At 54.4% G+C, this 11,607-nt stretch overlaps 2 protein-coding genes across 2 annotated transcripts; one reads left to right on the top strand and one right to left on the bottom strand.

Moving 5' to 3' along the window:
* The first annotated feature begins 1,894 nt into the window (after window positions 1–1,894).
* hEFL-1 (translation elongation factor 1 like-protein) lies at window positions 1,895–3,369 on the top strand. Its single transcript, XM_005841890.1, has one exon. It carries the CDS (start codon window positions 1,905–1,907, stop codon window positions 3,321–3,323), a length of 1,419 nt encoding a protein of 472 aa, XP_005841947.1. The 5' UTR covers window positions 1,895–1,904; the 3' UTR covers window positions 3,324–3,369.
* A 196-nt stretch (window positions 3,370–3,565) lies between these two features.
* On the bottom strand, window positions 3,566–11,071 carry GUITHDRAFT_99612 (hypothetical protein; the record flags this gene model as incomplete). Its single annotated transcript, XM_005841889.1, has 22 exons — window positions 3,566–3,597; window positions 3,672–3,789; window positions 3,875–3,977; window positions 4,035–4,060; window positions 4,326–4,427; window positions 4,571–4,663; window positions 4,748–4,807; window positions 4,936–5,023; window positions 5,160–5,263; window positions 5,533–5,616; window positions 5,665–5,700; window positions 6,042–6,169; window positions 6,317–6,455; window positions 6,502–6,646; window positions 6,698–6,776; window positions 6,822–6,882; window positions 7,093–8,356; window positions 8,477–10,334; window positions 10,381–10,561; window positions 10,618–10,694; window positions 10,752–10,884; window positions 10,928–11,071. 22 exons carry the CDS (start codon window positions 11,069–11,071, stop codon window positions 3,566–3,568), a joined length of 5,055 nt encoding a protein of 1,684 aa, XP_005841946.1.
* Window positions 11,072–11,607: the final 536 nt, after the last annotated feature.

Genomic DNA, 11,607 nt, shown 5'->3' with positions numbered 1-11,607 from the left:
AGGGGTGGGGTAAAGTTCCAAAATGGAGAGTTGAAAGTTTGAAAGTTGATTTTGATTGGAAAATGATTGCAAAAGTATACGGTTACGACCGTTTCTGATACGTGTAACGGTACGAAACGGGGAGTTTTGATTGGAAAATGATTATTGTTTCAAAAAGTTGAATGGAAAATGATTACTGCAAACTTTCGTTGATTGGAAAATGATTACTCCAAAAATTTGTTGATTGGAAATTGATGATTGCCCAAATTTTTGGACAATTCAAAATGTGCCTGTGTCCCACATCCCCACTATGATCCCCTGACGTCATCGTTGACTACCCCACCTTGCCATGGAGTTCTTGGACCTTCATACCACCCCAGCCTGATATAAGGGAAGTACCCCGTGGAATAACACGTCTTGGGACCCCCTCCCCACGGATACCCAATCATGTTCAAAACTTTACTACCCACCCCACATGCGGGAAGTGCCGCCGGCCCCCTCGGACAACCAGTATCATCACCCCTACCCCCTGAAACCCAATGTTTTTGGTGGGTGGTATGTCAAGGGGCACACGTGTAGGATGTGGACGGGTGGTAAAGGAATAAGGAGTACCCCCTCCACCCCCACCACTCCGTAGTGAGATAGACCCATCTCGTTCTCACTACCCCACCCTCAGGTCATGCTCAACTACCCACCAATGAGATATTCACCCCGATCAAAAGCCCAAAATGCACCCTACCAGATCTCAATGGGGGGGTTTAACTAGGCACGCACGGGTAATGGAGGGTACCCACCCCGTATAAAAAAGACGAAAATTGCTAACACCCACCCCCCTCGATCCTCATCAAATCCATCCAATCTCTGACCCCACCCCCAATCACTTTGACATCACACCAACAAACTCTCTTAAACCCACCTCCATACCCCCACTCACCCCCTTACTCTCCATCCCTACCCCCGTCGTTGTGATCGCACTTCATCTCTGCACGACCCTGTCGGGGTCTTGGGTACAGATGCTATACCTTCGATTATCTAATTGTACCTTTGAGGCCCCCTTCTCTCCATCGCCCTCGACCCTACCCACCCCACCATTCTCAGCTTCACTTTGTAGCACCCCACCCCCCTGAATCTACCAATCTCAACTCCTCCGTGCTACAAAACGTCTACACCGCTTCCAAACACTGAGCACCCTACCCCCCAATGAACTAGATACGAGGGGGTACATTAGCCCACCCCTTGTCCCCCCAGTAGTCCCAACAGGCCCAACGTAAAAATCTGAGGTGTGACCACCACCCCTCATTACCTCTACAGTCACCCCCGTGTTTATGTGTCACCACCCCCTACCGACATCCTGTCCTTGTCACCAGTACCCCTACCCCTAAGAATGAAGGTACAGGACATACACCCTGGTTGAAGCTGTGGAAAGATAGGTGGGGTGATTACACACGGGTACTTTATGATAAGTTTGTCCTGGCTACACCAGGGGTACCCTTGAATACGATAACTCCCACCCCATCATTCTAGCAGATTCACCCCGTCAACACCACCACCCACCCCTGTGAGAAAGAAGGGGGCTCACATTGAAGCTGTCACCCACCCCCAGAAATGGGTAGTTGCTTCTTCATGGTACCCCCCGACACTGAACCCTATCACTTAGTACCCCTACCCTACCCAAGGCCCGCCCCCTCTTGCTTTTCTTTCTCCACAAGCTCCACGAGCAGCTCTACCCCCTGCTTTTCCCAGGAATGGGTACAGTACCCTACCCCCTCTTTCCCATGAACTACCCCAACAATCAGGATAGTTCACCAGAGGGGTACAATATTACCCCACCCCACCCTCTCCGTCACGTGCGCCAAAAAAAAAAGCCCCTCGAGTCCTTTTAGCCTCGGCGCTGGCAGCCTACTCCAATCCCCGTGCACGCCGCCATGGCAGAGAAGGAGCATCTTTCGATCGTTATCTGCGGCCATGTCGACTCTGGCAAGTCCACCACCACTGGACGTCTCCTCTTCGAGCTTGGAGGTATCCCCGAGCGTGAGCTCGAGAAGCTCAAGGAAGAGGCTGCCAACCTCGGCAAGTCTTCCTTCGCCTTTGCCTTCTACATGGACAGGCAGAAGGAGGAGCGTGAGCGTGGCGTGACCATCGCATGCACTACCAAGGAGTTCTTCACCGACAAGTGGCACTACACCATCATCGATGCCCCGGGCCATAGGGATTTCATCAAGAACATGATCTCCGGATCCGCTCAGGCTGACGTCGCTCTTCTCATGGTTCCCGCTGACGGTAACTTCACCACCGCCATCCAGAAGGGAGATGCCAAGGCTGGAGAGATCCAGGGACAGACCCGCCAGCACGCTCGTATCCTCAACCTTCTCGGTATCAAGCAGCTCATCGTCGGCATCAACAAGATGGACTCCGACACTGCTGGATACAAGGAGGAGCGCTACAACGAGATCCGCGATGAGATGAGGAACATGCTCATCCGTGTTGGATGGAAGAAGGAGTTCGTCGCTGCTTCCGTCCCCGTCATCCCCATCTCCGGATGGATGGGAGACAACCTCCTCACCAAGTCCACCAATATGGGATGGTGGTCCGGAGTCGAGGTCGTTCCTGATGGCTCCACCGACAAGATGAAGATCGAGACCCTCCTCCATGCTCTCAACGACTTTGCCCGCCCCCCCAAGCGTAACGTCGATGCCCCCATGCGCTGCCCCATCTCCGGCATCTACAAGATCAAGGGTGTTGGTGACGTTTTGGCTGGACGTGTTGAGCAGGGAATCGTCAACCCCGGAGAGGATGTCATCTTCATGCCCACCCACACTCCTGGTACCCCTTGCGAAGGCAAGATCTTCACTGTTGAGATGCACCACAAGCGTGTTGACGCCGCCAAGCCTGGTGACAACGTCGGCATGAACATCAAGGGTCTTGACAAGAACAACATGCCCCGCTCTGGCGACGTCATGGTGTACAAGAAGGATGGTACCCTCAAGGGAACCAAGTCCTTCACTGCACAGATCCAGACCTTGGACAACATCCCCGGAGAGCTTAAGACAGGATACTCACCAATTGGCTTCGTGCGATGCGGACGTGCTGCTTGCCGTATGACCGTCATCGACTGGAAAATGGGTAAGGAGACCGGAGGACAGAAGCTCGAGAACCCCCCTCATCTCAAGGCCAACGAGGTTGCCCAGGCTCAGTTCGAACCCATGACTCCCCTTGTGTGCGACACCTTCAAGAACTGCGAGGGCTTGAGCCGCATTGCCTTCCTCGACGGAAACACTGTTATGATGCTTGGCAAGGTTATTGCAACAGTTGCTCGCGATGATGGTGGTGCTAAGAAGAAATAATTTTGACGCTTGTGTGTATTTCAATAAAAAATAGTTCAAAAATCAATCTTTTGTGAGCGTGAACATTGATGAAAAAGCAACCTATGTTTTCTCAAATCTTTTGTGCTGAAATTAGTCTGTGGATTGTTGCAATAAAGTGCGATCTGTCCTGTCTTCGAAATCCCAGGTTTACAACCGAGTTGTATGGTCCGAGAATGAGCCTCGCAAGCTCTGCCATGAAAGTTGTTCAGCATCATGTTATGTCACATGGAGCGTCGTTGTACACCCAACACCCCTGGGGAACGCAGCAGCACATGGAGCAACGGCAGCAGTCTGAAAAGACGCCTCCTTGATCGCCTCTACCCTTACCTGCTTGCCTGATCCCATGAACTGTCTTCCCATTGACCGACATCAACATGTCTCCAGGTTCCACACCAGCAGAGCTGTGGTTGAAAGGAGATACGACTGACTTGACGTTGAAGTATCCCTGAGCACTTATCACCTTCTCTCCTCCCTCCTCAGCCCCCCCCGCCCCCCCCTCCTCTCCTCGATCCCCGTCAAGCACTCCTTACCTGCGTGTCCTTGTGAAAGACGATCCCCGTCCCGTAGAGCCGCGAGTCACCAGCAGGACTCTGTTGCTCTTGCTTGGGGGACGACACCTTCTCCTTCACCGAGCTGCGCCATGTTAGCAGCCATCTTCCTCGTCCTTCCTCCAGCTCCTCCTACTTTCACCTGCGAGACATCGTATCTTCCAGCGACTGTCGCATAGATAACAATCAGCGGAGAGGGAGGCAGGTCAGGCTCACCTCCTCTAGTAGCGGCTGCAGTGGAACCTCATGATGTGCTGGCCGGCTCCGGGACGAGTTTGCGCTTCGGGCCCGCTGTCGACTCCCATCACGGCAAATCTCCCGCCTCCTCCAGCCCCCAAACACCCAGACCCTTCCTTTCTCGTCCCTCGCTCTTGTTCTCCACCTCTTCTCTCGTTCTTCTCCTTCTCTCTACCTTCTCCCTCCTCTCCTCTACCTTGTCAGCTGCTCTGCCCACAGGCCCGACTCTGCCTCGCTTCAGCGCCACTTTGATCATCTCATGATCGTTTCCTAGCAGGCCAAGCTCGACCAACGAGTTCTGAGAATGAATCAGCGACTCTTCCCCCTCCTCCTCCCCCTCCTCCTCCTCCCCCCATCCTCCTCCTCAACCAGCACCATCACTCCTCTCCCCCGCTCCTCCCCCTCCTCACCCTCCTCCAGCACCACCACTCCTCTCCCAACCTCCTCTCCCAGCATGAGCGAAGTCAGTTGGTCGAAGCGGATCCCTCGAATCTTTTTGCCGTCCACGGAGATCAGCATATCCCCTGCATTGACCTGCAAACGTGCAGTCAGTCCTGGTCCTCTCCCTCCCCTTGTTTCTTCGTCTTCCACCATCTCTCGCTCTCATCTTCATCCTACCTGCTTGCTGCTTGCTGCTGGGCCACCAGGAGCAAGGGCCTTCACAACGAAGTATCCATTCTGTCGTATAGGAGCAAGGATATGGGGAAGGAGGAGGACGAGAGGAGGAGGAGGAGGAGGAGGAGGAGGAGGAGGAGGAGGAGGAGGAGGAGGAGTCAGGGTCCGAGCATACGCTACAATTGCCTTACCTTACTGCGACTGAAAGTGATGCCAACACCACAGGGCTGTTGGTCCGTGTGTAGCTTCACTGTGCTGCTGGTGCTGATCGATGTTAGTCTGAAAATTCACAACCTCCTCAATCTCCATCTCCATCTCCATCTCCTGCTGCTCCTCACATTTCTTGCCCGGGTCCTGCTCCAGCTCCTCCTCCCTTTCCCTTCGACTTTCGCTCTCCCTCCGACCCCACACTCACGTTCGTTCCTCGTTTGCTTCCAAAACCTCCGTCTGTCTCGAGATCTTCTCGGTTCGCTGGAGGGTCACATGAATGACAACCAGGAGGCCGTTGGAATCGATGCGCTGTCGCGACGTCAGGAGGAGTGGAGGTATGGCAGAACATGAGGAAAGCAAGAAAACCAGAAGCAGGAAAGAGAAAAGAGGAGAACAACAGAATTATGAGAACTTGACAGGATTTGTGCGAGGCAGACATGGGGAAGAGAGTAGCAAGCGGAGGACGAGACTTGGAAGAGAAGCAGGAGGTATGGTGGTGGCGGAGCAGAGGCGTTTGTGGCAGTTTGATGCGGGGACATCGGAAGAAATCTGGGAGGAGCAGGACGAACAAAGTTTACCCGCAGGCCGAGCACCAGCCAGCTGCTTGGGGGTCCGCAAAGAGCATCGAAGAGTTGATCGGGGGTGAAGCTGAGGACAGATCTCTGAGGAAGAGGATGAGCCAGGAAGGGAAGAGCAGGGAGCAGCATTACCCCCTCTACCATGAGCAGCGTGTCGCCCACCTGTGCCTGCAGAGGCAAGTGAGTGAGTGAGTGAAGGAGGGAGAGTGAGAGTAAAGCAAGCGAGCAGGGAGAGGGAAGTTGAATTCATAATACACGAGCAGCGCAGAGGGAAAGTCGGTGACGAAAATGTTTGGGAGGAGATAGAGGATAGGAGGAACAGAGCGGAGGAAGCCAGTGGAAGGAGGGAGACAGATCGCAAGTTCGGTCGGAACATCCAAGCAAGACATTCAGGAGAAAGCAAAAAGAAACGGAGAGAAGAAGATGTAAGAGGAACGTAAGGAGAGCACGGAGAAGTGTGAGGAGTAAAACGCAGAGCGCTCCAGGAAGGGTGCAGGGAAATCCGTTACCTTCCCTCCTCTTGCTGACGTCATCTGCTTGGAGACTTGAACGACCTTGTAGAAACCGCTGGCTTCAAGCTGAAATTTCACGCCGATGCTGAAACGATCTCCCATATCGTGTTGGATCCCAGAAGGTTCTACGCTTGCATGTAAGGAGCAGGGAGGAGAGGGAGGGAGGGAGGTAGGGAGGGAACCAAGAGAATCAGGACGGAAAGGTTGGAGAGGAGGGGAAAGACGAAGTGAGGAAGAGGGATGGGTTGGAGGGGGGAAAGGCACGGTGTGACCTTGACCTGCCGTTCCTCGCTCTGGGGCCTGCTGCTCGCTCTTGCTCGATTCCTGCTGGGCCCGAGCCAGAAGCTGATTGATATGTCCGAGCAGCCCCTCCTTCGCTCTCTCTGCCTCCTCCATCCGAGCCTGTAGCGTCTGATGATAAAGTCAGGCCCATGGAGCGTGACGAGGCGGGAGAGACCGTGATCTGCTCGTTCCGTTTCATCAAGCTCTGCTTCAGCTCTTCCACAGTGTTCTTCGACCTTGTTTCTTCCTTCGCTCCCCCTCTCCTCCTCCCCCCCCTCCTCTCCTCTTCCTCTTTCTCCTCCTCCTCCTCCTGCAAGCCCCTGCTGGAGACTGTCATCTAACGCTTTTGAAAACCCTCGCTCCTCCTTTACCTCTCGTCAAATTCTTCAGGATGCAAAATAGAGAATTCGGAGAGTGCTCGCCACACCCGCGCGTCAGCAGGCTGCCGCTCTACAAGGACCACGAACTTTTCCCCCCCTCCTCGTCTGCCCCCACCTCTCATCATCTTCAGCTCCAACTGCGATCGCGGAGGTCCCCTAAGGAGGGACACAATCTCCTGCACATCGTGTCAGCCGTTCTCCGCCACCAGCTCATTCCTCCTCTTCCTCCTTCCCACTCCATCTCCCTCATTCTCCCAGCCATTCATCCAGAACCATTTTCGGCTTCCACTACACTTCCGCTCTTCTCCCCACTCTCCTTCTCGCTCCTTCCTGTTCTCCAATGCTGCTCCTGCTCCTTCCACTCTCTCTCCTCCAACACTGCTCACCTGCGGGCTCGTCTCGTCCGCTGTCTTTCCATCTACAGCAAGCAGCACGTCTCCCACCATCACCCTGCCAGTTGCATCCGCGGGGCCTCCCAGAACAACCTCTGTGACCCGATACATCCCCTCCTCGTCCCTGCCAACCGAAAGTCCGATCCCGCATTCCTCCTCCTCGTACTCCTCTCCTTCCTCCTCGTATGATCCCGCGTACACTGAGGGGTCGAACTCGCCGCTAGCCTGCGCACTTGGAGGGGGACGGCGATGAGTCATGAGCTCTCTTCGGACCTCCACGACGAGGATCCTGTCCCCTCTCCGCAGCTCGAGCTGGACGAAAGTCCCCTCCTCGCCTGCGATGTAGGAGCAGACTTGAGCATGTGACAGGCCAGTCACGCTATGCTCGTCGATCTTGAGGAGGACGTCCCCAACCTCCAGCACCCCCGAGCGATGAGCAGACGAACCATGCTGCATGCCGAGCAACTCGAACTCTCCTGTCTCGAGCTTCCTTAGGCTGATGCCAATGTCTCCTTCTCCTTCTGCCTCGTCCTCGTCCTCGTCCTCGTCCTCCTCATCTCGGATCCACATGGATGGATCCAAAGAGACTTCTGATTTGGCAGCGAGCCGGTGAGCGCGAGGCTTCTGATCCCTCTTCCCTTCCCTTCTCCCTATCTCCTCTCCTCTTTTCAACTGCTTTTCCAAGAGGAAGATGAGGAGGTTTAGCACCTCGTAGTCAACGCCGCATGCTGTATCTTCAAGGATTTCCTTGAAGTGCTCAAGATTAGCCTGACATCGCTGCAGGAGAGAAAACAGATCCTGCGAGAATTTTCTCTTGGCTTCAACCGTCCTGTCCTCCTCCCTGCCTTTCCGCGCTGAAAGTAGCTGCTGTTGCAAGTTCACTATCTTCGTCTCCTTCTGATGACCCTCGCTCTCAAGTTTCGTCACTTCGTCCAGGAGAAGCTTCTTCTCTGACAGCAGTTGTTCGACCTGCTGCTTCTGAACTCTGTCGCCCTGCTGGCTCCTCAGTACCTTGATCTCTTCATGCAACACGGTCTTCTCCTCTTTCAGTTTGTTCATGTTTGTTTGCAACTCTCTCAGTGACTTTGAAAGAGCATTCTTCTCCTCCTCTACTCTTTCCACCCTCTTCTTTTCTTGGACAAGCTGACTTTCGGTCTCTTGGCTCACCCTCTGCAACTTCTCCAGTTGCCGTTCAAGACTCGCGCATTTCACTTCCATCTCCTCCATCCAACCTGCCGAGGTGCCTCCTGTCGAATCTCTGGAAATTGACGAAATCAGACCCTGACAATCTTTCCAACCCCCTCTCCAATCTTATCCTTCCTCCTCTCTTGCCTGCCCGACCCGCGACCCGCCTCCCCTTCCTTCCCTCCTCATCTACCTCTTTCGCTCGGCCTCCATCAGTTTCCCCTCCAGCTCGAGCACTCGCTCTTCCAGCTGCTTGGTCAGACTCCGCTGCTGTATCGCGTCCAGAAGCGCTGACTTGTACTTGACTTCCAGTTGCTGAATCACAACTGATGGGTCGATCCTCCCATACACCCCACTTGGCGGCGAACCGATCGTCGGCACACTGAACTGTCTGCTCACCTCCGCAATGACCTGATCACTCCGTTGTAGCCAGACCCTCTTCTGGTGGCCCATGCAGCTTTGCAGTTCCACTTCCACCCTTGTCCCTCCCTCACCCTGGAGGAGAACCTCCACCTGCTCCAGCGTCTTGCCCAAGAGGAGGAAGCCGTCAACCTTGACCAGCTCGTCTCCGATGTCCAACATGTCCTGAGCATCCCCCCAGCAGCTCTTCACGATGAATCTTCCGCTCTCCTGCCCCACCTTCACGCAGACTGCAGCAGAAGGATTGAAAGAAATTGCCTGTCTATCCTGCAGTAAGTTAGACCCACCGACTTCCTTGAGGCCACCAACATCGCCGTCTGATTGCGACATCGGGCTCCTTCTATCACATAGCAAGGACAGCTCTCGCTCCGGGTCGAAGCTCAACACTGTCGAACAGATCTTGCTCCTGTCACCCTGAAGCTCAGGGTCGAAACTCGCAACTGACTGCCGGGACGCTTCCCTCTTGCATTCCTCCACTCCTCCCTCCTGTCCAACTTTGTCGTCAAAGGGATCCTCGCTCTTCGACATCCCCTCCAACGCAGATCGCAAGAGAGCAGACAAGTGTGAAATGTCTTGACCACTCCTGCCTTCCGCTCGGTTTCCAGCCAGCATATCTCTCGATCTGGCGTCCGTAGCCCCGTCTCTCCTCTCTTCCACAGGTGGCGGCACAGCTCCTCCACGGGCTGATTCTCTCTCTGGCAAGTCCTGCTCCACGTCGACCTCTGGATCCAACGAGATCTGGGACGACAGCGCCTGAACACGTTCAGCATCCCACGTGCTTCTCTCAGGGTCGAAGGAATTTTCAGACGCAAACGAAAATCTTTCAGGGTCAAAGGAAGCATTCTTGGAGTCTTGCGAGCCAAAGTCAACTTCAGGATCGTAGGACTTCGAAGAAGCGAAGGATATTCTGTTGGGTAGGACCTGGCGCTTTCTAGACTCCGATGCGCGGTACCCTTCTATTCGGCCAGAGGCAGAGTAGAGAATGTTTTCTGGGTCGAACGAGCGATCGGCAGACATAATGGACTTATCATCAAAGTGAAGCTCCTCTGGATCGAAAGACTTCTGCGTATTGCGCGACTTCTCGGTCAAGCTTCCTGGTATCGATTCAGGATCGAAGGAAGCTTGCGATATAGACCGTTCGAGCTCTCCTGATATCTCCCCTCCTCCAGCCTCCGGATCGAAGGAAGCTTGTGATACAGACCGTTCGAGCTCTCCTGATATCTCCCCTCCTCCAGCCTCCGGATCGAAGGAAGCTTGTGATATAGACCGTTCGAGCTCCCCTGATATCTCCCCTCCTCCAGCCTCCGGATCGAAGGAAGCTTGTGATATAGACCGTTCGAGCTCCCCTGATATCTCCCCTCCTCCAGCCTCCGGATCGAAGGAAGCTTGTGATATAGACCGTTCGAGCTCCCCTGATATCTCCCCTCCTCCAGCCTCCGGATCGAAGGAAGCTTGCGATATCGACCGTTCGGGCTCCCCTGATATCTCCCCTCCTCCAGCCTCCGGATCGAAGGAAGCTTGCGAGATTGATTGCTCTACCCGCGTTGTGTTTACCTGAAGTTCATTTCCTTGTGGTTCCTTCCACCAGGAAGCAGGATCAGCAAGTTCTTTTCGTGCATCCTCGTTAACATCTTTGAGGTAAAAATCAGTCGCGACATTTGAGATCTATACCATCACCATTGGAGGTCGCTGTTGGGCGCGTCAAGGTTTGTCCCTGGCGTTGACTTGACATAATTGGAGATTGCTGATGTTGAACATTCGTCGGCGAGGAGGACGCATTCTTTCTCAGAGAGCTGCTGCCTTGACCTGCTCGCACGCTCGCGGACTTGGGGATCATTCGATGCTGCGCTCTCTTCGCCTGCAAGCCACAAGCACGGTCAAGTTCTACCTCCTCCGATTGGACACTCCGAGAACCTTGAAATGGCGGACAAGGTTGACTTTTTGCGGCTCGTCCGAGCCTTCACGGAGCACGTGAACCTCCACCTTGGATCCTGCACGCCCTTGCAACGATGAAGCAACCTACAGCATAACGTTAGGCGCCTGTCCACCATACATGCTGGTTGCCTCCTCCGTAGACCGTCCTTTCACAGGCTGCCCATTGATGCGGACAAGAACATCTCCAACTCGAAGCTCGCTGCCATTCACGACACCCAGCACCTTCAACAGGCCATCTTCCATCCTCTGCTCCAAGTCACTCTCCTCGGATCTTACCACATGCAAGCACCTTTACTGTAGCTCCCACACCACAAGGAACGTATGCTCTGTTGGACGAACTGCCATCGTCCTCTGAATTCTCTGTGGACAACGAGTCTTGCAGCTCCAACGCCATGCTCTCTGGCTCGAATCCGCCATCCCCTTGCATCGACATGCTCCTGAAAGTCGAGGGAGAGGAAACATGGTCAGGTGTGGACAGGCGGCACAGGAATCTCAAACTGTAGCCGAACACTATCTACAGACAGCTTCCTTGCTCGCAGCATGACAGAGACGAGAAGCACCAAGCTCGGACGAGATTCATCGGGAAGGCTGAGCAAATCTCCTACCAGCAGGAGGAGGGCACAGACTGCTGCAGCACACAGCACTGTTCCATCGCAAGGCAGCTTTCCCTCTCCCTCTCCCTCTCTTCAGAACCCCCGTCATTTCAAGTCAAAGAACCCCCCTGCCCTTGCTGCTTCCTCCTCTCTTCGTCAAACATCTCGTTCATAGCTTTTCTTTCAGTCGCTCTTCTTCCTATCCTCTCAATCCTCTCCCTACAGTCCCACAAACTGCAAATTCCCGCCTCCTTTCCTTGCCGCATTTCTCCTGCTCCCCACCCTCTCGCAATGCTCCTGGTACCTCTGTCTCTCTCTCTCGTGTTTCAACTTCTTCTCACTGCCAGCTTGTCTCACAATCCTCTCCCTCATCACC

Source organism: Guillardia theta, assembly GCF_000315625.1.
Source record: "Guillardia theta CCMP2712 unplaced genomic scaffold GUITHscaffold_2, whole genome shotgun sequence".
Taxonomy (NCBI): Eukaryota; class Cryptophyceae; order Pyrenomonadales; family Geminigeraceae; genus Guillardia; species Guillardia theta.
This window is presented reverse-complemented; position numbering and strand designations above follow the sequence as displayed.

Excerpts from the sequence above, each read along its gene's own strand:
- hEFL-1 (XM_005841890.1), top strand. The coding sequence starts at position 1,905 with ATGGCAGAGAAGGAGCATCTTTCGATCGTTATCTGCGGCCATGTCGAC.